Source organism: Herpailurus yagouaroundi, unplaced genomic scaffold (genome assembly GCF_014898765.1).
Source record: "Herpailurus yagouaroundi ecotype Mexico unplaced genomic scaffold, PumYag 162, whole genome shotgun sequence".
In the NCBI taxonomy this organism is placed as follows: domain Eukaryota; kingdom Metazoa; phylum Chordata; class Mammalia; order Carnivora; family Felidae; genus Herpailurus; species Herpailurus yagouaroundi.
In genome coordinates, this window is record NW_024412403.1 from 69,290,217 (window position 1) to 69,315,249 (window position 25,033).

Consider the following 25,033-nt stretch of genomic DNA (forward strand, 5'->3'; position numbering starts at 1 on the left):
AAGGTGGCAGGCAGGCAGGTAGGTAGATAGCCAGACGTATAGATAGATGTGGATAAAGTTTTTATTTCCTATATCGTATGGCCATCCCTCTAGCCTAGTACTAATGGAAATGACATACGGATTTGAACGAGCAAGTGTGGTTGATGGAATCATGTATTTTCTGAAGGGCTGCTTTGGCATTTCAAAATGAGACTCATAATCAGAAGGTTATACCAAGTTAGTGAAAAGTAATCACTTCGTCACGAAACTGTAGCCCAATTTTGTGGCTTTTTCAAGAAACTGTTTTCTGAATACAGTCTCTCTTGAGTGGTTTTATAGTGTTTCGGAAACTGGTTTGTTATTATGTGAGGCTTAATGATCTCTATCCCAGTACGTGTCAGTGAATCAAATGTCCTGAGGTTTAAGCAGAATAAAATGGATTAAAATCAAGAAATGTGTATCGAGCCCTATAGCAGCCATCGTTGTGCCCTGCCTGAGAGCTATCCCCCCTCCCACCACTTCTTTGCTAATAGAATATGTGCACAGTTCAGATGCCAGGCAGTCATGTATTTCAGGGATATGTCACCTCAGTCTTCAGTCCTTCAAAATAATTCTATTCATTTTGCTAGTGATCGGCTTTGAAAAGGACAATTCTGTTCTTTGACTGAATTCTGTTCAGAAGGATATTAGTATCCGTATCCATTTTCTGGGTAGAACATTTCAAGAGAGATTTCTTAGTCTGAAACAAAGGCACAAGAAAGAGATTGCCCCTCTTCTGCCTCCGGATGGTGGTATGTGAGGATGTAATGCCTAGAGATGGTGCAGCTATCTTGTGCCTATGAGGAAAGCTAGCTAACATACTTGAACAACAGGAAAGATAGATAGAACTTGGATCACTGATAATGTTAAGCGAATTAATTCACCATCTCTAAAATTGTCTTACCTTTAGGCTTCTGTTTTAAAAAATGTTTATTTAGTTTTGAGAGAGAGAGAGAGCATAAGCAGGGGAGGGACAGAGAGAAAGGAGGACAGAGGATCTGAAGAGGGCTCCACAATGACAGCATAGAGCCCAACATGGGGGTCTCACTCATGAACCTTCAGATCATGTCCTGAGCCGAAGTTGGACCCCCAACTGACTGAGCCACCCAGGTGCCCCTCCTTTAGACTTCTTACTATGTGAATTAATGGTAACTCGTTTATTTTTTCAGTCATTTGGATTTGCTTTCTGTATTTGAAAGCCTTTTTCCTTGAGGATTTTATAATCTCTTTTAAAATTTTTGCAGTTCCTGTCAGACAAAGATATTTTTCTTAACTGGTACTAACATCCTTTTGAATCTTATATGAAAGATTACTTGAGAACCACAGAACTCCCTAGGTAAGCAAAGCTGTCCTATTACTAGATAATTATAAAATGCTCCCTGAGGTTACAATCTGATAATATTTTTACCGGCTTCCTGCCCTCCCCCATCACCCTCGCACTCCATGTTACTTCCCTGATCTGGCCCATGGACCAGGGGATATGCTGAATATGAAATATTATTACAAAACAAATGTCACGAGCAAGCTGCTTTACCATGTAGACACCATAGAGGATTTCTTCTGTCTTGTGACAATATTAAAGATATGCCTTTCATATTGCTTCTGCCTGAGAGTCTGTCAAAAGTCAAACATTAAAAAGAACTTGAGGAAATCATGATCAGTGGCATATTTGGAGAAAAGTGTCACCTGATGAGAAAGAGGATGATAATATCAACGATATTTTGAATAAATTGGTGTCAAAACACTCTTGCACAACTTCTTGGCAATGGCAAAATACAATCTTCCCACACATTCAAACATAAACCTCCCACACGTGAAGGCATAGTAGGTCCCAGTGTAGTTCACAGGGTAGAGAATAAATGATATGGTTTTCATGGCTGCCAGAGGGTTAAAAGACACGGATGGCCACGGTGAAGGGAAAAAAGCTATTCTGGAGGACCAGTCACTGGGGAGAAAGCAGCTCTGACCTTTGATTCACCAATTAATTTTTAAGAAAGGCAACTTTGCAGTACGTTGCCCCCAGGAGCAGGCAGGATACAACCTTCACCTAGCTTTATGAGAGAGAAGCAAATAGCCAAAAGCAAGCTGACTTTGGGGTTTTCCAAGAGAGCAATTTGCAGGGTTTTCTGGGGTCAGTGAACATTTAGCCCTCTGGCCACCCTGTCTGCCACAATTACCACAGTGCAAAGTGATGGGCAGTGTTTGGGAGGTTGATGGGAGACTGCGTGGCATGGGGGAACACCCCAAGCTTTTATGCCACCTACCTCCTACCACTCCTGCCTCCAGCCTCCCCATCCCCAGCTGTGTGATCTCAGGCAAACTCTTTATTCTTTCTCAATCTTATTTTTTCCTCTTGTGAAGAACAGATGACAGGCTTGCCTGCCTGAGAAGTTTATTATAAAGATTCAAGGAGATAATATGAATGTAGTGGAAGCTATTGTTTTGAAGATCCATACCCCTTTGCTTGAGGACACACCCTCCTCCACCTGCAAGGTTTCCAGAGCGTTCATCTTATTGGTGACAGGACCACCCCGCCCCGACCCATGCCACAGTTGACTGGCCTGAGATACGCATGAACCAAATTGAGGTTTAGGAACTGAAACAACCCAGAAAGAAAGGCTAATCTCATTCTGAAAATGAGAACCAATAAACTGAAAAGAAGGTAGCCGTATTCTGTACAGCAGAAAAACGTGGTCAACAATGAGAGAGAATAAGGAAGGAGAAGCCCAAAGACAAGCAGAGATGAGAATAAGGAATTTCCCCTGGGTCCCTCCTCACCCGCTCTTCCCCGGGCAGGGGTCCAGCCTGGTGCCGGTCAATTCCTGCTGCTTAGACTGCAATTAGAGACCCCATAAATCCCTCAGATCATCTTCATTTTGCCTAGCTTAGCAACAGCCATTTTCTGAGAGTAGCAACAAGTCCTTCATAATACAGCATATTACACAACAGCGGGGTCTCACTCTTTCAACAAATACGTCTCTGTGCCCACTCTGTGCCAGGAATGTCTTTAGGAACGGAATGTAGGGTTCCGGACTTCATGGAACTCACAGTTGAGTGGGGAACATGGCCATTCACAGACAACCACTCAGACAGATACGTGATATACCCCTGGCTCTCTTCCCTTGTGTTATTAGGAAAAGGCTAAATTATGCCCCACACAGACACTCATAAGATGGAGAAACATCTTAATGGGGTTAAAGGTCAAGTCCTGGCACTTCAACAGTTAAACATCAGTCAGGTGGAAAATGTACTAATCCTAACGGCTTATCCCCTCCTGCCAGATGAGTGAGGACTTCCGTTTCCCATCATCACCTTTATTGCTCTCTTTAAATCCTGGGGTTTCAATTTCCCTTCCCATCAGAATGATTCTGCTTTTTAACAACCCCAGACCTTTCTCCCTCTTTCTGTAGCCCCAGGCTGGTGCATCCACATCTTATAAGAGAGCCATCTCTCCCCAGCAGAGGGCTGCGCAGACCCCAAGGAGCTCTGCTGTCACTGATTTATGATTCCCTGTCCTCTGCCTGTTGAGGGAAATCACTTTATCAAGATGAAAAGTCAGGGGTGGGGGTGGAGCATGATTTCCTGTTTGGCTCCATGCACTCTCCTGCGTATTCCAGAAGCACTTATATTTACAAGCCATCAGGACTGCATGTGAGTGATGTGGAGAGAAATTACCAAATATTGAATAGAGGTGTGTGATTTGCCTTACATTTATTCAGTTATGCTTTTAAGGATTTCAATACAGGACAGGGAGGGAGAGCCATTCTGAATGTAGAAATAAGGAGCAAAGGCATCTGGTCTGCAGACATTTTCGGGGAGACACTTTTCTGCCTCTTACTCTCCCCTGCAATGAATCGGAATGCACTTGTGGGTCATTAGCACCATCTGCATTGTCACCTTTCAGCACAGGACGTTTCTTGGGCACTCTCCAAGATAAACCCATTGTTTCACAGATGTGAGAACTGAGGTTCAGAAGGGAGGAACGATTTGCTCAAGGTCATACTGTAAAATGGGGGCAGGGACTAAAAACCAGATCCTTTGACTTCTGACCCATTGTTATTTGGACTTTTGCTCTGGGTGAAGTGCTGGGTGAAGCCTAAAGCACTGGGTGTTGTTCAGTGGCCTCAGCATGGTGTATAGTGACTTCATCATCAGGGTGTTGCCAGTCTTGGACAGACATGAAAATACACACAAGGCAGAATTGTCTTACTATTTATTTCCATCAATTTTTATTTACTAAAAAAATTTTTTAGATTTATTTTTGAGAGACAGAGAAAGACAGAGTGTGAGTGGGGGAGGGGCAGAGAGAGAGAGGGAGACACAGAATCCGAAGCAGGCTCCAGGCTCTGAGCCTGATGGGCAGCTCAAATTCATGAACCACGAGATCATGACCTGAGCCAAAGTCCGATGCTCAACCAACTGGGGAGCCATCCAGGCTCCCCATCCTTCTAAGTAGTAATGCAATCATATTATAAAATCATGGGGAGTAGGGAAGAGAAACAATTAGTCCCATCATCCTAACCCCATCTGTGTTAGCATTTTGTTTTTTTTCCTTTCTGATTCTTTTCCTTTACATTTAGTTTTTCCTGCATGCAGTTGTGATTATAGTGTATCTGCACAATCTTGTATCCTGCGTTTTCAGTTAACTTTATGGCACAAGCTTTTTCCATGTTATTGCTTTGTCTTCATAACCATTTAATGATTTTAATGATTACTTAATATTTTACCAAATAGATGTGCCACCGTTTACTTACCCGTTTCTGTAACATTGGACATTTCGGTTTCTTCAGTTTTCCATTAATATAAATAATATTGCAACGAGCATCTTATGCATATAGCATCCCCCCCCCATATTTATGTTATTTCTCTAGGATAGGTTCCAAAAGTGGAATAGTTAGGCCAATGATTCTAAACTCTAAAGAGTTTTATGGCTCTTGATACATATTGCCAAATTGCCTGCTAAAAGCGTCTTACCAATTTACATAAACAATTTTGAAGAAGAGTGAAGAAGGTAACCAAATAAAAACTTAGCAAGGAATTCAATAAAAACCACCTCATGTATACATCATGTATGCACGCTGGGTAAATGCATTCTGGGTTGCATGCCGTGGGATAATCCTCTCTCTCATAGAGTTGAAAGAGAGGAAGAAAGTAAAGGCCTTTGGGTTCATCATGCCATTATTATCTCCAGGCGTCTCGGCTGTAGTTCTTGTGGGCTGTACAATAGACAATCATCTAAAATACTTACCAAACTGCTAATAATGTGCTGGGCTGGTCTCCAGAGATTCTGGTTTAATTGGCCAGGGGGGGCTGGGGCGCCTGGGTGGCGCAGTCGGTTAAGCGTCCGACTTCAGCCAGGTCACGATCTCGCGGTCCGTGAGTTCGAGCCCCGCGTCAGGCTCTGGGCTGATGGCTCAGAGCCTGGAGCCTGTTTCCGATTCTGTGTCTCCCTCTCTCTCTGCCCCTCCCCCGTTCATGCTCTGTCTCTCTCTGTCCCAAAAATAAATAAACGTTGAAAAAAAAAATTAAAAAAAAAAAATTGGCCAGGGGGTGGGGGGCTGGGGGCAGGGGGTGGGGTGATATAGCTCTGAGATTGTAGAAGTTCCCCAGGTGACTATAATGGGCCAGCATGCTCCCTGAATGGACTTAGAGGCAGGCAGGGAGGCAGAAGAGATCAATAGAAGCAAAGACCCTGAGTGATGTCCCCAGACCTACTTCCCTCTCTGCTTCCTGTGCCCTAGGGAGGCCTCAACACATGGGTGCCAAAAAGTCTCCCACCGCTCCTCCCATCCTGAGGCCGGATGTGTCTGCTGCATCCAGCTCCCACATCCTGATTTTAGAGGCCCAGGGATTCCAGCGATCAAGAAATGCAGAAGAGCATAATGTCAGGACAATTGTGAAGTCTCCAAACTGCCAGCCTGAGGGGCCTTAAAAGAATGGGAATGTCCAGCTTTGAGTAATCAGTGAACACATCATAGTACATTCTCATTGTGAAGTGTCATACAACCATTACAGAGTTTATCTGTGCTAAAACAAAAGGTTCTTCAAAATACTGAATGAAAATAATCAGATACAAAAGGGACATACAGAGTGCTCTGATTCGGAGATAAAAAGAACCCATTGTGCACCAGTCGCACGTGCATAGAAGGTGTCTAAAGAGCTACATACGAAATGAACAGGAGTTCATTAGAAGGGGAATGGAGGCGTAGCATGAATGAAGGGGAGTTGAGCTATTCCTATCAGGCCCTGCTTGTATTGTGTCTTAAGCATGTGTGCTTTTAATTGTGTTTTTAAGAACATACAGGGTGCCTGGGTGGCTCAGTCTGTTAAGTGTCAGACTTCCGCTCAGGTCATGATCTTGAGGTTTGTGGATTTGAGTCCCGTGTCAGGCTCTGTGCTGACAGCTCGAAGCCTGCTTCAGATTCTGAGTCTCCCTCTCTCTCTCTGCCCCTCCCCAACTTGCACTCTGTCTCTCTCTCTCTCTCTCTCTCTCTCTCAAAAATAAATAAAACATTAAAAAAATTTAAAAAAAGAACCTATAATAAGGTTTTCCAATAACTGAAGGGCAGGAGAGACAATAGTAATAATAATCTTATACCTTCTTCATAGCACATTACAGCTCTAAAAGTGCTACCACTATCTCTTTTGAGATGAGTTGGGTCAGTGTTTTTCCTGTTTTATAGACAAAGAAACTGAAACTCAAAGAAGTAAAGAAATAGCGAACGCATTGGGACCAGCAAGAAGTGGGCTAGAGTTCAAGGCTCCAGACTTCTAGCTTCTGACCCCAGCATTCTTTTTACAATTCCATACTTTAGAAGTAAATTCCAGAGGGGCAGGATTCTAATGTCCCAGGAAACACTAATTTTCCTTGGCCACAGCTTTTCCTGTCCCCACCCCGTACACATGGAGCCCTGGGTGGCATCAAAGGGTGTCAAGGACCTGGATCCCAGACGAGGTGGGAGGTGAAGGTTTAGGTAGCTCACCTTCCAGAGCTTAGGTAGCTCTGTCAGTGGCAGAGAGGTCTAAGAGGTAAACAGGACCCTCTCCTGGAGGGTCTGCTGTTAACACAACTCCTCTGCCTCCCAGCATGTGGGTTGAACTGAGAAGAGATGGCAGTGGGAGGATGAACTGGCTGGAACTGTGTTGGGGGAGAGGAGGAAATGCCATCATTGACTACTGACAATGCAACACGCAGCCTGAAACTCATTAGTAGCACTTCAGGCAGCCAAGACCCGGCTGACCTGGCAGGAAATGGTTAACTCACCACCTGAGTCTGGGCCTGAATTCTCCCAGGTCTGGGGCAGAGCCCTTCAGAGTAGGAGAGAGAGACAGGGTGAGAGAGAGACAGAGACAGAGAGACAGAAGAGGAAAGAGACAGAGACAGAGACAGAAAATAGCTCAAACTCTGTCAGAGCCCCATAAAACACCACACCTGCAGAGAGAATCTTTTAAAGGTCACTTGTGCACTTGGCTTCCATGCTGCACCCTTTTCACCTCTATCCACTAAATCTGGAGTCCTGGGAGATGAGGATGGGGGGGACGCCTGAGGCCACCAGTCGGAGGGGGGGGCAGGGGGAGGCCTGGAACAGTTTCTCTGTCACAGCCCTCAGAAGAACCACCCTGCCCACATCTTCACTTCAGCTTTCCACACTCCACAACTGAGACAACAAATTCCTGTTCCAAGCCACCCAGTTTGTGGTACTGTGTTACGGCAGCCATACAAAAGTCATACACACTCCTTTTGGTGACCTGCTCCTTCCCTCTCAAGCATGAGGCTCAAGGAAAGTTTACTGTCTCCTGCTCCCTCCTCGTGGCTGTCACTGTCACCTGTCACTGTCATCAGTAATACTTATGGAGCCTTACTTTGTGGTGGGCATTATCCTAAGCACTCTAAATGTAATCTTAATAACAATCTGTGAGGTAGGTCCTGTTGTTACCTTATTTTACAGATAAGGAAACTGAGGAATAGAGAGCTTAAGTGCCAGGTGTCACGCTGCTAATTTTTAAATTTTTAAAAAATGTGTATTTACCTTTGAGAGAGAGAGAGAGAGAGATAAATGTGTATTTATCTTTGAGATAGGGGCATAGAGAGGGAGACAGAACCCAAAGCAGGCTCCAGGCTCTGAGCTGTCAGCACAGAGCCCGACTTGGGGCTCGAACTCTCGGACCATGAGATCATGACCTGAGCCAAGTCAGACACTTAACCAAATGAGCCACCCAGGTGCCCCATCACTCTGCTAATTAATGGCAGAGCCAGGATTTTAATCCAGGCAGTCTGACTCCAGAGTCTGTATTCTATCCTCTACCCTTGTCTGGCACCCATCCCACGTAGACCAGGAGTGACAAGGCATGCCCCAGACTGGATCAATTAGAGTACACTCCCAGGATTTTCTTAAATCAGATTTTGTGGAGAAGAGGCAACCTTCTTGGGAGCCAAGATTTATCAGGTGCCACTAGTGTCCTTTAACATGTAGAAGGCGTAGGCTTACATTAAGGAAAGGATACTCCTAGGCAGGGATGAGCAGTGGAGAGATGAATGACAGCCAGTCCTGGTTACCCTCTGTCCAGGAGGCCTAGCCTCAGCCCTGCCCTTCCTGAAGCTTGTTCATCAGAGTCCTAAGTTATGCTTTTGTCCACACTAGTTATGTTGAGTGTCCCTCATTTGCGAGCAGAAGATTCCTGACTCGCACACCTGCAAATTGGAAACGGAGACTGAGAGGAGCCGTTCCCAACTGGGGAGTGGTCTCTTGAGTGGTGGGGATAAAAATAAACCTTGGCTCCCGTGAGGCACCATCCTTCTGCAAGGGGCTGAGTACCAGAGAGAGCTCCGTCTGTGGGGGAGATGGAGAAGCAGATGCCCAGAAAGACAGAGAGGGGATGGAGAGAGAACCCTGTGGAGTCCCGAGAATTTTCTGGTTCTGAGGCTTGGCTGCATTCCTGTCCTTGGGTTCTAGGATGTCTCCCCTATTTTGGAGGAATCAACTCCTGTTTTTGGTTGAAGCTGTCACACAATGGCTTCAGTAGGCTGTGTGCAAACCATCATAAATAATGCACATACCGTAGGAACCCAATAGTTCGATTATATTTGAAGGTCTTTAAGTGAGTAGGATGGGGGTATCTCGCTCTGGAGACTGTGTGTGGGAGAGATTACTTGGGGGAGCAAGGATGGGGGAGCAGGGGGAGCAGAGAAGAGGTGCCCGTGGAGGCCAGTGTGAGAGGGGAGCTGGACCTGAGTAACCGGAGACAGATGTGGGGGGTGCTGAGGGAAGGATGTGGTGGCACTCAGTAACTGAGGAGCGGTGAGGGGAAAGGAGAAGGAAAGGCAGAGAGGACAGAGAATTGGAGCCTGGTTTCCAGAAGGAAGGACGGTGCCGTGAATAGAAAGAGGGAGGCAGGCGAGAAGATGAGCGGGCTTGCACATGCTGACTAGCTCAGCTTCCAGGGACAGAGTTAACTGAAGCAACTGACCAGAAAGAAATGTGTCCTGGCATTCGGGAGAGGGGTCAGCAGTAGAAGCAGAGACTTAGGGTCACCCTCAGCTGAGAACTGGAGCCCGCAGAGCAGGAGCACAACACATGCAATGTGGAAGGAATGGAGGAAGGAGACAGTTTCCAGAAGGGGATCTCGGTGAGCGGCATTCAAAACTGCAGAGAGGCCGCAAAAGGACAGTTCTCAGGGGTGGGAGACCGGGTGATTTAACTCATGAGGAGGAGAGTATGGGAACCCCCAGGGAGCAGCGAGGCAGTGATGAGTGTGGAAGACAGATGGCAAGGTATTGGGGAGGGTTGGGCTACAGGTAATTTAATGCCACAGCAGTCTGCATGCAACTGCTTGTGCCTTCTCAGGGAGGTGTGGGGCTGATTTTACAACTGGGAAGATACCTGGGCAGCCTGCTTGAGTGTGAAAGTGAAGCATTCGGGACATAACCTGGATATGCCGGTGATGTCATGAGAAAGCTGAGCCTGAACTATCCTGCCTGATAAAGGAGCAGGGGCAAGAGGCTGGGGCTGGGGCTTGGGGGTAGAGGGAGAAGATTTGAAGAAGTGGTACCAGCCAGTGCTCTTGGTTGCAAACAACAGAAATGAACCCCAGCTAAGTGACACAGAAAAATAATTTACTGGAAGGTATTTTGGTGGCTCACAGAATCTAGAAGTGCACTCGCTATTTATGCTACATAACAAAATGATTCCAAAAGTTAGACGCTAAAAACAATGCACAATTTATTATCTCATGGCTTCTGGAGTCACTCATTCAAGAGCAGCTTAGTTGGGTGGTTCAGGTTTGGGGCCTCTTAGTGCATTACAGTCAAGATGTCGGGGGCGAGGGGCTTCAGTCATCAAAGTTTGACTAGAGCTGAAGGAGCTATTTCCAAATTGGCTCACTCACTTGAATGTTGGCAGGAAACCTCAATACTTTGTTGGCTCTTAGCAGGAGGCTCTTCTCCTTTGCATAAGGGTCTCTCCATAAGGATGCCTCAGTGTCCCTATGGTAGCTAGCCTCTTCCAGAACGAGTGTTCTAAGAGAGTGTGAGCAGAAAGCTGCGATGCTTTTTATGACCAAGTCTTACAAGTCACACATTGTCACTTCCACCATATTCTATCCATGAGAAGTAAGTCACAAAACCTAGCTCAGCCTCAGTGGGAGGGGAATTAAGCCCCAGCTCTTGAAGAGAGGGGTACCAAAGAAGTTGTTGACATATTTTAAGTGAAACCCATTCCAGGAAAAGTTGGAGAACTGGAAAAACAGGCTGGAAGCTGGATATCCAGTAGCTCAGCCAGGGTTACACCAAGCAACAGCTTGTTAGCAGTTGACGGTAGACGAGTAGATGCTGTGGGCCCTGCTGCTCAGGCATGGGTGTTCCTCTTGTAAACATTCCCTGCTTTTTTTGTAGCACTTGCTCCAAAGATAAAATCGCCGGCTTAAAGAGCTGATTGGCTGAGTTGGACGATGGTACCCACATCCCACCTAGCAATATGGCCTTCGGGGCTTCTGTAACATGAGACAGGATCTTGACCTCTCTAAGATCTACGTTGTGCAGATCCCCCCCAAACCTCCCCCCCCCCCACCACCAACAGAGCAATGTGCATCACAGAAGGACTCCTGTCTGATTCTCCCAAGCATGTCCAATCGTTTAATTCTGACACTCCCGGAGTTAGCATAGACCTCACGTGTTAAGTAAGGGCTTATTCTTCTAAGACTGCCCCCACTTCAAATGCAAGCCATAAATGGAATCCCCAGATGATCCATGCTTCTGCCCAGCTCACTTCAAATTTGGGGTTCCCACAATTCCTCTTGGGTTTGATAACTTGCTAGAATGACACGCAGAACACAGGAGAACACTTTACTTGTGTTTACAGTCTTATTATAAGAGTTATCACTCAGAAACGGCCAACTGAGCAAGGTATATGGGGGTAAGGCACACAGAGCTTCCATTCCCTGTCCAGGTGCACTACCTTCCCAGAACATCAATAGGTTCACCAACCCAGAAGCTCTCCAAATGCTATTGTCAGAGACTGTTTATTATATCTCAATCTCCAGCTCCCTACTCCTTGGAGGCTAGGGTGGTGGTTGTAAGTTCCCACCTTCTAATCAGGTGTTGGGTCTTTTTTGGTGACAGGTCCCAGCCAGAAGCTACCTAGGGGCCCCATCCTGAGTCACTCTTTACCATAAATCCAAGTGTTGTCAAAAGAAGCTCTTTATGAATAACAAAAGACAGTCCTGTCACCCCTTGGGAAATCCCAAGAGTTTCAGAAGCTCCGTGCCAGGAGCCAGGAACAGAGACCAAATATATTTTGATTAAACCACAGCTCCAGGGAGAGGTGAGGTAGCAACATAGCGATGGGGGGGGGGGGGGGAGAGAAGAGGGGAGAGGGGGAAATCCTCAGCCAGTGAGGAGTTCCTTGGGACAGAATGACACAGGCTTTTATTATTTATTCCATTTGGGTCATTTGCTGTTTGTGGTGTTCTCCCTTAGCTGCATAATGCAACCCTCCTCCATAGTCAGTAAAGCCTTCAATAAACCTGCTGGATCTTTGTGTTTATGCTAGCCTCAGAGAGTCAAGGGAAAAAGGGGCTGCATCCTCTTTGTGCAGGCACAGGGTAGGGAGAAACCAAAATGCCAAAGAGATTCAAATGCTTCCCTGGAGACTGGATTTGAGTTCTCATCCCTGAGACTTCTCAGAATCCCACCTGATCGTCCCCAAAACCTCAGATCTACTTGTTGGGGGAGGTCTCGGGTTTCCCACCATATGTGGGATGAGGTTTTGAGTCATGTAAATGTAACTATTAACAGAAGGGTGATCCCACAAGGGAGGATATGAGGGCATCCTGGCTTTTGACACTGGGCTTTAAATGTAAACTTGAAGTCTTCAGTAATGTGAAGACCATTGCTAAGGAAGAAAATGGTATCATCTAAGGTCAATTCTGGATTTCAGTTTTAACAAGCCAAAGATTTTTTTTTTTTTTTTTTTTTAAGTGAGCTAGAGCCTGAGGCCCTGTAGTGAAGCCAGTTAGAGAGCTAAGTTATAAGAGGAAAGTAGAAAATGAAAAAGAGAGAGGTCAGGGACACAACCCTCTAGGACACCTTCTGACCAGGACAAAGGAGGCAGGATGCACAATGTCAGGGTGCTGTGGTCTCATCCAAGGTCCAGGCTTCTAAAAAGGTCTAAAAGCACAGGGCGGGAGATGGTCACAAGGGAAGGATGACTGTTCCAACAAGGCCGGCTCGTCAGCTTGAGAGGCCGAGGGTTTAAGCAGCCCACAAGCTGTAGCCAGGACCCGTGGGTGGAAAGGAGGGGTGACACAGTCAGGAGAGAGAGATCAATCTCTGAGAGGACAAGCAGAAAAGTGCTCTTACCAGCCTGAGAACCGGGTTTTTTAATGTGATATTTTCTTAATGGAATGTCAGAGGGAGAGACCCTGCAAATGAGTCTATGATGAATTTTCAGTCAATGTCCAATAATGAGTTACTAATTATTATCAATGAATAACCACACTTTTTCCAGGCCTGCCATGGAAACAAGGGGCCGACAGAGATCCTGAAGCCATCCCCTACATACCCCTGTTTTAGGAGGACATACTTTATTTTTTTTTTTTAATTTTTTTTTTTTTTTAATTTATTTTTGGGACAGAGAGAGACAGAGCATGAACGGGGGAGGGGCAGAGAGAGAGGGAGACACAGAATCGGAAACAGGCTCCAGGCTCCGAGCCATCAGCCCAGAGCCCGACACGGGGCTCGAACTCACGGACTGCGAGATCGTGACCTGGCTGAAGTCGGACCTTAACCGACTGCGCCACCCAGGCGCCCCAAGGAGGACATACTTTAACCCAGACTTGTGAGGATTCTTTTTTGGTCTTAAAATTACTTGACTAACCTGTTCTGTTTGTCCAAATTAATGTTGAGAAACTTTCCTTTCCTGTGTTGTCAAACACTCCTGCTAAACTTCACTTCAAACATTTAATGAGCTCCTACTATGTGCCAGACACTGGCCTGACCACGGGGGACTGAGGTAAACAAGGTAGATCAGATGTAGTCTTTATCTTCAAGAGATCACATCAAAGTGCATGCGTGTGTTGGGGTATGGGTGTTAGGGTGGTTGAGAAACTGGACACTCCAGGAAATATAATACACTGTAAAGAAGGCTATCAAATAAGAGATAAATATTCATACAGTAGAAATGCTAGCTAGATATTTTGTATATATAATCTCACTTAATCCTCAGTATAGCCCTCTGAGGAAAGTACTATTATCCCCATTTTACAGAATGGGGATCTGAAATCACGTGACTTCTCTAAGGTCACACAGCTAGTAAATGGCAAAGACAGGATGCAAACCCATGCCTTTCTAAGGTCACAGTTCATATATATTTTTAAATTGGGGTAAAATATACACAACATAGAATTTACCATTTAACCACCCGTTTAAAAAAAAAACTGAAGAGTCTTTTTCTTCTACTTATTTTGAAATTTTCACATTTCAGTTTTTTATACTTTTGATTTTTAAAAAATCAGAGTAAAATATAAATAATATAAAATTTACCATCTTCACCATTTTTAAGTGTACTTTCCATGGTGATAAGTATGCTTACATTGTTGTGCAACCTATCTCCAGAAAACTTTTCACCTTGTAAAACTGAAACTCTGTACCACCCAATTCGTCCTCTTCCCCCAACCCCTGAAAATTACCACTCTACTTTCTGTTTCTAAAAATTTGACTACTCTGGGTACCTCGTATAAATGGACTCACTGGTTTATTTCACTTAGCATAATGTCCTCACGCTTCATCCATGTTGTTGCACATGTAATTTCCTTCCGTTTTTAAGGTTGAGTCGTACTCTATTGTATGTACAGTTGAGTCTTGAACAACATAGGAGTTCAGGGCACTTCTGCACAGTCAAAAGTCTACATATTATTACTACTATTGTCGACTGGAAGCCTTACTGATAACATAGTCAATTAACACGTGTTTTTGTATATGTACTGTACGTTGTGTTCTTACAACAAAGTAAGCTAGAGAAAAGAAAATGTTATTAAGAAAATCATAGGGAAGAGAAAACACATTGATATTACTGTACAGTAGAAAATGCACATGTGAGTTCAAACCCGTGTTATTCAAAGATCAACTCTATAGACCACATTTTATTTATCCACTCATCTGTTGATGGACACCTGGATTGCTTCCACCTGGTTATTGTGCTGCTATGAACAGGAGTGGACAAATATCTCTTTGAGACCCTACTTTCAATTCTTTTGGGGGTATACCCAGAAGTGGAATTGCTGGATCATATGGGAATTCTAGTTTTAATTTTTGAGGAATCACCGTACTATTATATAGCTGCTGCAACATTTTACATTTCCACCAACAGTAGGATTCCAAATTTTCCACATCCTTGCCAACACTTATTATTTACTGTTGTTGTTTTTTTATTTTTTCATTTATTTATTTTTTTTAAAGTTTATTTATTTTTGACACAGAGAGAGAGCGAGCGTGTGCTAGGGAGGGGCAGAGAGAGAGGGAGACACAGAATCCGAAGCAGGCTCCAGGCTCCGAGCTGTCAGCACAGAGCCTGACTCGGGACTCGAACTCACGGACCGTGAGATCTTGACCTGAGTTGAAGTCAGACACTTAACTGACTGAGCCACCCAGGAACCCCTGTTGTTGTTTTTTTAGTAGTAGCCATTCTAATGGGTGGGAGGAGGTAACTCACTGTAATTTCAATTTGCATTTCTCTAATGATTAGTAATGTTGAGCGTGTTTTCATGTGCTTTTTGGCCATTTGTATATCTTTTTGGAGAACTGTCTATTCAAGTTCTTGGCTTATTTAAAGAAATTTTTTTTAATGTTTATTTATTTTTGAAAGAGCGACACACACAGCAGGAACGGGAGAGGGTGGAGAGAGAGGGAGACATAGAATCTGAAGCAGGTTCCGGACTCTGAGCTGTCAGCACAGAGCCAGAGTGAGGTTCAAACCGTGAGACCATGATTTGAGCCAAAGTTGGCTGCCCAACTGACTGAGCCACCCAAACGCCCCTCTTTGCTTATTTTTGAGTTAGTTTTTTTGTTGTTGTTGTTACTGAGTTGTAGAAGTTCTTTAATTATTCTGGATATTTACTCCTCTCAAAAGAAACTTTCAGAAAGCTTTACTTGGTATGAATATTTTATTGAGCAAGAAAAAACTGCTTAAAAACAGGGAGACTTCAAACCCAAAGTGGTTGGAAACTTGCTTTCAGCAGTTACAGCTCAGTTTATAAAGCATGAATGAGGGAACACCTTATTTTCTATTGTGACTGATTACTAGAATCTTACATTTCTTTTCATTGCATAAACTGGCTTGTTTGTGGTTGCCTGGCTGGCTCAGTTGGGAGAGCATGTGACTCTTGACCTTGGAATTGTGGGTTCGAGCTCCCAAGTTGGGTATAGAGATTGCTTAAAAATAAAATTGTATTAAAAAAAGCGTCCTTGTTTGTAGCTGATTGGCCGGGAAGCTATAAGATCATACTGACCTGAAGAAAGCTTAAGCCTTAAGGGTGGAGTCAGTATAACGAGAAAATCAGACCAGTGTTAAGTTTTGGTTATGTGACTCTGACTGTTGGGTCTAGGGGTATATTCAGACTGTGGCCTCTGTTTTGGTTTTTCTTTAATGCCTTTTATCGAATATATGATTTGTGAATATTTTCTCCCATTCTGTAGCTTGCCTTTTTACTCTGTTAATTGTGTCCTTTGATGTAAAATTAAAGTTTCAAATTTTGATGTAGTCCAATTTATCTATTTTTACTTTTGTTGCTTGTGCTTTTGGTTTCGTATTTAAGAAATCATTGCCAAATCCGATGTCATGAAGTTTTCCCCATATGTTTTCTTCTAAGTGTTTTATAGTTTGTTTTTTCATTTAGGTCTCTGATCCATTTTGAGTTAATTTTTGTACATGGTGTAAGTGAGGCTCCAACTTCATCCTTTCGCATATGGATATCCAGTTTTCCCAATACCATTTGTTGAAAAGACTATCCTCTATTTTTAACCATTTTTAAGTATTCCGTTCAGCCATATTAAGCACATTCACACTGCAGGGCAAACATCCTCACTATCTGTCTCCAGAACTTTTTCATCATCTGACTGAAATTCTGTACCCATTAAACAAAAACTCCTCATTCCCCTCTCCCTTCAGCTCCTGGAAACTACTGTTCTACTTTTTTTTTTTTTGTCTATGAATTTGTCAAAGTCCATGCTCTTAAGGACCACATTTCACATGGGAAATTGTGAGCGCACAGAGAAGGGACATTTAGGCCCAGACTTGGTTGGGGCAGGGGGGTTGGTGGGAGACTGTTGAGGGTCTTCAGAGGGGGGGCTCCCCAACGTGGGTGGGTACCAGCTGAGCAGGGGAGTATGGGTGGAGTGACACATCAGCAGACATGATGAGCAGAGGCAAAGGCTCGTAAACAGCACAGGGTGCCCTGGGCACTAGGAGTCTTCATGTTCAATCTCTCTTTGGTGGGACTAGCTGTTCCCCCAGGTGTATGGATTGCTGAATGACTTCCAAGCTATCTCTTCTTTGGATTCTCTCCCCTGATTTTCACCTTCCCTTTTCAGAGCTGACTTTTCTTTCCCTCCATCTCATTCCTCCTCTTTTTAAATCGTAGACTTAATGAAATATAACATATGTACAGCATAATCCATGAATGTGTGTGATGAATTTTCACAGAGTCAGCATACCTAGGTGCCCTGTACTCAGACACAGTAACAGAACCCAACCCAAGAGACCCCTTCCAGAGATTCCCCACACACTTCCCTGCCCTTTTTGTACCTTGTATAACTGACATTATACAGAATATACTGTTTGTGTCTGGCTTTTTTGGCCCAACATTCCTCCTATTTTGTTCTGGCTAATTCACATCCTCGCTTGAGTGTCATTGTGCTAGCTCTCATCCCAGTCGAGATGATGGAGAAGAACTGGCTACACAAATATAAGGTAGTGTCACAATTCACAATAAACCACAGGACAAGAAGTTTCTCTGGCCTGGCCCTGAAGGGCTGCTGCTGGAAAATGGATGGTTCCCGTTGAGGGCTGTAATGGAGGAGGGACAGCACTTGCCCTGTGCTGGTCTCCTAATATTTCAAAGAGAGTGGAGCTTAGAATTGTTAAACATTCCCAGAAGGGCCATAAATCTCATTTTAGTTAGTTTCAATTGCAGAATTAAATGGCCTGTTTTCTTGGCAATTTTTATTTTTCCCTTTCAGTCCCTTGTCCTCTGGTTCTCTGGCTCACAGGCTCATGACTTCCTTCCTTCCTTCCTTCCTCTCCCAGACTCTTTCCCTTTTGGCAGTTACATTGCTGCAGAGTTCAGCCCTCCTCCCAACCCAGGAGCTTTTAGACAGCCTTGGACTCTTGAGATGTAAGAGTTATAAGGGATAATAGAGATTAGCAGATTTACCCTACCCTTCATTTTTTTTTTGACTTTTAGAAAATTGAGCATGATTTACATAAAGTGTACAAATCTTAGAATATAGCTCCAATAATAAGCTCAATTAATAAGTTAGTTTTTACATATGTAGACTATTGTGTAAATATTATTTAATATTATTGTAACTATAATCAAGATACAGAACATTTATAGCACCCAGAAAATTTGCTTATGGTTTTTCGCAGTTGACCTCTCCTCCTCCCCCCGCCCCCCCCATTGGTAAGTCCTATTTTTCTATTATCGCAGTAGATCACACTTGCCTCTTCTTGAACTTCTGATAAATGGAAGCATACAGTATGTCCTTTTTGTCTGGCTACTTTCACCCAAAATCATGGTTTTGAGATTCATCCATGTTGTATATCCATAGCTTGTTCTTTTTTATTGCAGAATATGCTATCATTTATTCATCTCTTTTTCAAGGACATTTGGATTGTTTCCTGTTTGGGCTCCCATATTAGTTTGTTAGAGTTGCCATAACAAAGCATCACAGACAGGATTGCTTAAACAACAGAAATTTGCATTCTCACAATTCTGGAGGCTAGAAGTCCAAGGTCAAGAAGCTGGGCTGACTTCTTTTTTTTGAGTGAGAGAAGAATATTTATTTATTTATTTATTTATTTATTTATTTATTTATTTATTTAGAGACAGAGAGAGTGTGAGGGAGAGAAGCAGAGGGAAAGGGGGAGAGAGAGAGAGAGAGAGAGAGAGAGAGAGAGACCTGTAAGCAGGTTCCATGCTCAGCCTGGAGCCTGATGCAGGGCTCAATCCCATGACCTGAGCCAAAATCAAGAACTGGATGCTCAATCGACTGGCCCACCCAGGCACCCCCGTGTGTGTGTGTGTGTGTGTGTGTGTGTGTGTGTGTGTGTGTATTTATTTATTCATTAGAGAGAAAGCTCTCTCTATATAATAGAGAGAGCAGGAGCAGGGTAGAGGGGCAGAGGGGAAGAGAGAGAGAATCCTAAGTAGGTTCCATGCTCAGTGTGGAGCTCAACGTGGGGCTCAGTCCCATGACTCTGGGATCATTACCTGTGCTGAAATCAAGACTCTGGACACTCAGCCAACTGAACCACCCAGGCACCCCTATTTATTTTTTTATTGAGGTATAGTTGACATACAATGTCATATTAGTTTCCAGTGATTCTATAATTCTAAACATGACACAATGCTCACCATGAGAAGTGTAATTACCATCTGTCACCATACAAAGTTATCACAATATTATTGACTATATTTCCTATGCTGTACTGTTCATCCTCATGTCTTATTTTATAGCTGGAAGTTTGTATATCTTAATCCCCTTCACCTATTTTGCCTGTATTTCCTATGACTTATTTCGTATGGCCTGGAAGTTTGTGCCTCTGAATCCCCTTCATCTATTTTCCCTTCCCTTCCGTCTGGCAACCACCGGTTTGTTCTCTATATTTATGTTCTATGTATTTATGTTTTTGTTTGTTTTGTTTTTTAGGTTCCACATGTAAGTAAAATCACAGGGTATTTGTCTTTTTTTTTTTTGTCTGACTTATTTCATTTAAGGTAATACTCTTTAGATCCATTCATGTTGCCACAAATGGCAAAATCTTATTCTTTTTTTATGGCTGAGTAATGTTCCATTGTATAGTGTGTGTGTGTGTGTGTGTGTGTGTGTGTGTGTGTGTGTACATCTTCTTTATCCATTCATCTATCAATGGGCATTTAGCTTGCTTCCATACCTTGGCTATTGTTAAATAATTCTGCACTAAACATAGGGGCACATATATCTTCTCAAATTAGTGACTTCATTTTCTTTGGGTAAATGCCCAGCAACAGAATTACTTGATTGTGTGGTAGTTCTATTTTTAATTTTTTGAGGACCCTCCATACTGTTTTCCACAGTGGCTGCATCAATTTATATTCCCATCAACAGTGCACAAGGGTTCCTTTTTCTCCACAGGGTTGGTTTCTCCTGAGGATTTCTGTCCTTGGTTTGTAGATGGCTGTCTATCTCTGTCTTCCCTTCTGTGTGTAGGTCTTTTTTTTATTTTTAATTTTTGAAGTTTATTTTATTTTTGAGAGAGAGAGAGAGAGAGACAGAGCACTAGCAGAGGAGGGGCAGGGAGAGAGAGGGAGACACAGAATCCGAAGCAGGCTCCAGGCTCTGAGCTGTCAGCACAGAGCCCAATGTGAGGTTTGAACTCATGAACTGTGAGATCATGGCCCGAGCTGAAGTCGGTGCTTAACCAACTGAGCCACCCAGGCGCCCCCTGTGTATAGGTCTTAATGTCCCTTTTTTATAAGGGTACCTGTCATATTGGATAAGGGTCCATCCAATGACCTCACTTAACCTTAGTTACTTCTTTAAAGGCCTTCTCCCCAAATAATCATATTTAACGTACTGGGGTTTAAGACCTTCAGTATATGAACTTTGGGGGACACAATTTAGCTCACAACAGGTACTATGAAAACACTGTTATGGGGCGCCTGGGTGGCTCAATCAGTTAAGTGTCAGACTTTGGCTCAGGTCATGGTCTTGCGGTTTGTGGTTCACCCCTGCGTCGGGCTCCATGCTGACAGCTCAGAGCCTGGAGCCTGCTTTGGATTCTGTGCCTCCCTCTCTCTCTCTGCCCTTCCCCCGCTTTTGCTTTGTCTCTCTCTCTCTCTCAAAAATAAACATGAAATTTAAAAAAATTATGAACACCTTTCTACATATTTTGTACATGTACTGTTGCCCAAAGTTGTTGAACCAGTGTTTACTCCCATTAGCAATGTATGAGAGAGTACTGTTGTTCTAACATCCTTACCAGCTGCTTCATCTTACAGATGAGAACTAGAGACCCATGGAGCTGCGAGGCCCACTTTTCCACATACAGGTCACAAGCTTGACGTTGCAGAGCAAGCATGCAGAGGAAGCCCTGTCCCCCAGCCTGCTTCAGGAATTTCTGAAACTCCCCACCATATCACTTCATTTAATCATTCAGTCTTTCATCAGGAACCACTGCAAGAACCACCAGAGGCTCAGGTCCTGTGGTAGGTTTAAACTTAGCTGGCAAACAAGAGAGATGTGAAACTTACATCTCAGTTGTAGCAACAGACAAGGAACACACCAACTAGGTAAGTACTTGCAGACTGTGGTAAGCACCCAACAGCAAAGAACAAACAGAACCCGAGCTAGAGAATAAGGGGTTTGGGAGTGGAGAGGGTAAAATCTCCTGTAGACGGGAAGAGCCATGAAGGATTGGATGGAGCCAATCAGACAAAGGGCCAGGGTAAGTGTTGAGGCAGAGGGAATAGGAAGAGTGGCCCTGAAGTGGGAATAGCTGTTAAGGGTGGGAGAAGGAAAATGATGATCTGAGTAACTGGAGCCAAGTGGACAAGGCAGGAGATGAGGTCTAGAGGGCTGGGACCAGACCATGCCAGGTTTACAGGTCCTGAGAAGGAGTCTGAATTTCATTCGAAGGGCAATGGGGAGCTACTGGAGGTTTTCAGGCAAGTGACAGGCAAGATCCAACGCATTACAGGGGGTATGCAGGAGAATGCATCCAGAGATTTTACCCCTGCTTAGGTGAGACATGTCAGTGACTTAGACTCAGGAGGTGGCAGAAGAGATAGATTGTGAAGGTAGAAATGACAGGGCATGATGATAGGTTGGACAGGCCTCCAGACAGTGAGCAAAGATCTTTCACTTATAACCTACCAAACCCAGTCTGTGCACTTCCTTGTACATCACGCTACTGTATATCTCGGGCCTCAGGATGTAGTAGGTGTTCAATAAACATTAAAACAAATTCTAAAGTTTATTTATATTTGAGAGAGAGAGACAGAGAGAGAGAGAGAGAGAGAGAGAAAACACAAGTGGGGGAGGGGCAGCGAGAGATGGAGACAGAATCCAAAGCAGGCTCCAGGCTCTGAGCTGTCAGCACAGAGCCCAAAGTCGGGCTCAAACTCATGAAGTGTGAGATCATGACCTGAGCTGAAGCTGGACCCAACTGACTGAGTCACCCAGATGCCCCTAAACATGTTTGAATGAATAACTACATGCAAGAATGTTTTAGCACATGAATGAGTTCAGTAAAGGTTTCTTAAACATTTTTTATTGAGGTAAAATTCACATTACCATAAAAACAACTATTTTAAAATGGACAATTCAATGGCATTTAGTATATTCACAATGTTGTGTAACCATTATCTCTTTCCAAAATATTTTCATCACCCCCAAAGGAGATCCTATACCCACTGAGCATTCATTCCACAAACCCTCCTGCCCACTAGTCCCAGACAACCACTAATCTGCTTTCTGTTCCTATGGATTTACCTATTTCTGAATATTCTATATAAATGTAATCATACAAAATGCAATCATTTGTGTCTGGCTTTTTTTTTGCACAATATTTCAATAGATAATATTTTTTAGGTTCATCCACATTATAGCATATATCAGTACTTCTTCCCTTTCTATGGCTGAATAATATTTCACTATATGGATGTACTATATATATATATATATATATATATATATACATATATATACATATATATATATATATACATATATATGTATATTATATATTTAAATAATTTATTGTCAGCTTAGCTAACATACAGTATATACCGTGTAGTCTTGGCTTTGGGAGTAGGTTCACATGATTCATCACTTACATACAACACCCAGTGCTCATCCCAGCAAGTGCCCTCCTCAATGCCCATCACCCATTTCCCCCCTCTGCCCCCCATCAACCCTCAGTTTGTTCTCTGTATTTAAGAGTCTCTTATGGTTTGCCTCCCTCTGTTTTTACTTATTTTTCCTTCCCTTCTCCTATGGTCTTCTGTTAAGTTTCTCATATTCCACATATGAGTGAAAACGTGATATCTGTCTTTTTCTGACTGACTTATTTCACTTCACATAATACCCTCCAGTTCCATCTTGCAAATGGCAAAATTTAATTATTTTTAATTGCTGAGTAGTATTCCATTCCCTCTCTCCCTCTCTCTCTCTCTGTCTCCTTCTCTCTCTCTCTCTCTCTCTCTCTCTCTCTCTCTCTAACATCTTCTTTATCCATTTATCAGTTGATGGACATTTGGGCTCTTTCCATAATTTGGCTATTGTTGATAGTGCTGCTATAAACATTGAGGTACATGTGCCCCTACGAATCAGCACTCCCGTATCCCCAGTAGTGCTATTACTGGGTCACAGGGTAATTCTATTTTTAATTTTTTGAGGAAACTCCACACTGTTTTCCAGAGTGGCTGCACCAGTTTGCATTCTTACCAACAATGCGAGAGGGTTCCTCTTTCTCTACATCCTTGCCCACATCTGTTGTTTCCTGAGTTGTTAATTTCAGCCACTCTGACCAGTGGGAGTTGGTATCTCAATGTAGTTTTGATTTGTATTTTCCTGATGACTAGTGATGTTAAGCATCTTTTCATTTATCTGTTAGCCATTTGGATGTCTTCTTTGGAAAAGTGTCTATTCGTGTCTTCTGCACATTTCTTCACTTGTGCCATAGTTTGTTAACCATTAATCCCTCAGTGGACATTTGCATTGTTTCCAACTCTTGTGAATAAAAGCGCTAGGACCATTTGTATACAAACATGTTTCGGTACTTATTTTCAACTCTTTTAGGTATATGCTAGAAGTGGAATTGCTAGATTGTATGGTAATCCATATTTAACTTTTTTTTTAAGTTTATTTATTTTGGGAAAGAGAGAGAGAGTGCAGGAGGGGCAGAGAGAGAGGGAGACAGAGAATCCCAAGCAGGATCTATGCTGTCAGCATAGAGCTCAATGTGGGGCTCTATTCCACAAACCTTGAGATCATGACCTGAGCGGGAAACAAGAGTCAGTTGTAACTGTTTCCCATTAGCTAAATAAAGTTTTTCTGAATGAAGAAAAGACAAGGTAAGTGGGAGCCTGGGAGGAAGGGAATGAGGGCTTTTCCTACCCTTCACAAACAGTGCTGGACTCTGCCTTTTGCAAACCGTGGTCTGGGTCAAATTACTTGAATTCTCTGGTTGCCTCTCCATCCTCAAAGTAGGGAAAAGAAAACTTATCTCTGTAAGCTGAATGAGATCTTGATCTGAAACTCCAGGCACAGAGTAAGCCCCGCAAATTAACTGCCTTCGCTTACTGGCTGACCTCGCCGCCGTTTAGCACTCCACTCATGCGCCTCTGTGCCTCTGGGGCCAAGTCCACGCCGGGAGGCCCCCAGCCCAGCCTTGCCGCAAACTACGACTCCCAGCAAGCACCTCTTCCAGGCCGCCTCTTTCAGCCTCGTGCGCATGCTTTGGCAGACGTGGCACCGGGAACTCGGAGGCGGGGAGCGGCTGGGAAGTGGCCGTGTCTGTTGGACCCGGCGGAGCTGCGGGCGCGGGAGCCTGAGTGGAGAACGGAGCCAGCCGTAGGCAGCGGCGGCGGGGATGGCGCGGGTCGGGCCGGCATGGCTGCTGCTGCTGCTGGCAGTCTGGGTGAGGCTGTGGCGCTGGGGTCCGGGAGGGGGCGGCACGTGCGCCCCACGCTGGGGTCCGCGCTCCCTGCTCCCGGCCCTCGCGGGACGTGCGGGGAGCTGCCTCCACGGGGTGGGGGCATGCGTGCCGGGCAGGCGTGGACCCGGTGGCCGCCGGGGAGGTAGTGGGGCAGTCCCCGTGCCCTCCCCGCGGAGCCCTCCAGGGCGCAGGGTCCGAGGGAACCACGCAGTGGGCTTGCGCCGCGGGCACAACTTTGCGGGGGTGCAAGTCGGGGGGGGGGGGGGCAGCCGGCGGCTAGGGCGGGACACAGGCGGGTTGGAGGGTGCGCCGCGCCCATACTCTGGGCCCTGCACCTGTGTGAGTGCGGGGTGGGAAAAGGGTGTTTTATATCTGTACTGCTGGAAACCTTGCTTTAGGGCCACCTTGTTCTTGGTTTCCACCCTGAGCAGCAGAGAAAGTGCCGGTCTCCACCTGGTACCCTGCCTGCAGGCAGGGCTGGGTGGGGTCCGCGGAGGAGTTCTTGCTTCTACACCCAAGTGCCCTGTCCCGAACCTCAGCCACTTTCTAGTTTGTGACACTTGCGACTTAGTCTCCTCATCCATGAAGTGGGGACGGTAAAG

At 44.5% G+C, this 25,033-nt stretch overlaps 1 protein-coding gene across 2 annotated transcripts in view; it reads left to right on the plus strand.

Moving 5' to 3' along the window:
- Positions 1-24,248: 24,248 nt before the first annotated feature.
- PDIA5 (protein disulfide isomerase family A member 5) overlaps positions 24,249-25,033 on the plus strand; it is a 92,136-nt gene continuing 91,351 nt past the window's right edge. The window contains exon 1 of one of the 2 annotated variants that reach the window (XM_040484707.1): positions 24,249-24,413. In XM_040484707.1, coding sequence (XP_040340641.1) covers positions 24,366-24,413 — 48 coding nt within the window. In that variant the 5' untranslated portion in view covers positions 24,249-24,365. The remainder of the gene's footprint in view (positions 24,414-25,033) is intronic. The other variant, XM_040484706.1, reaches the window with a different exon arrangement.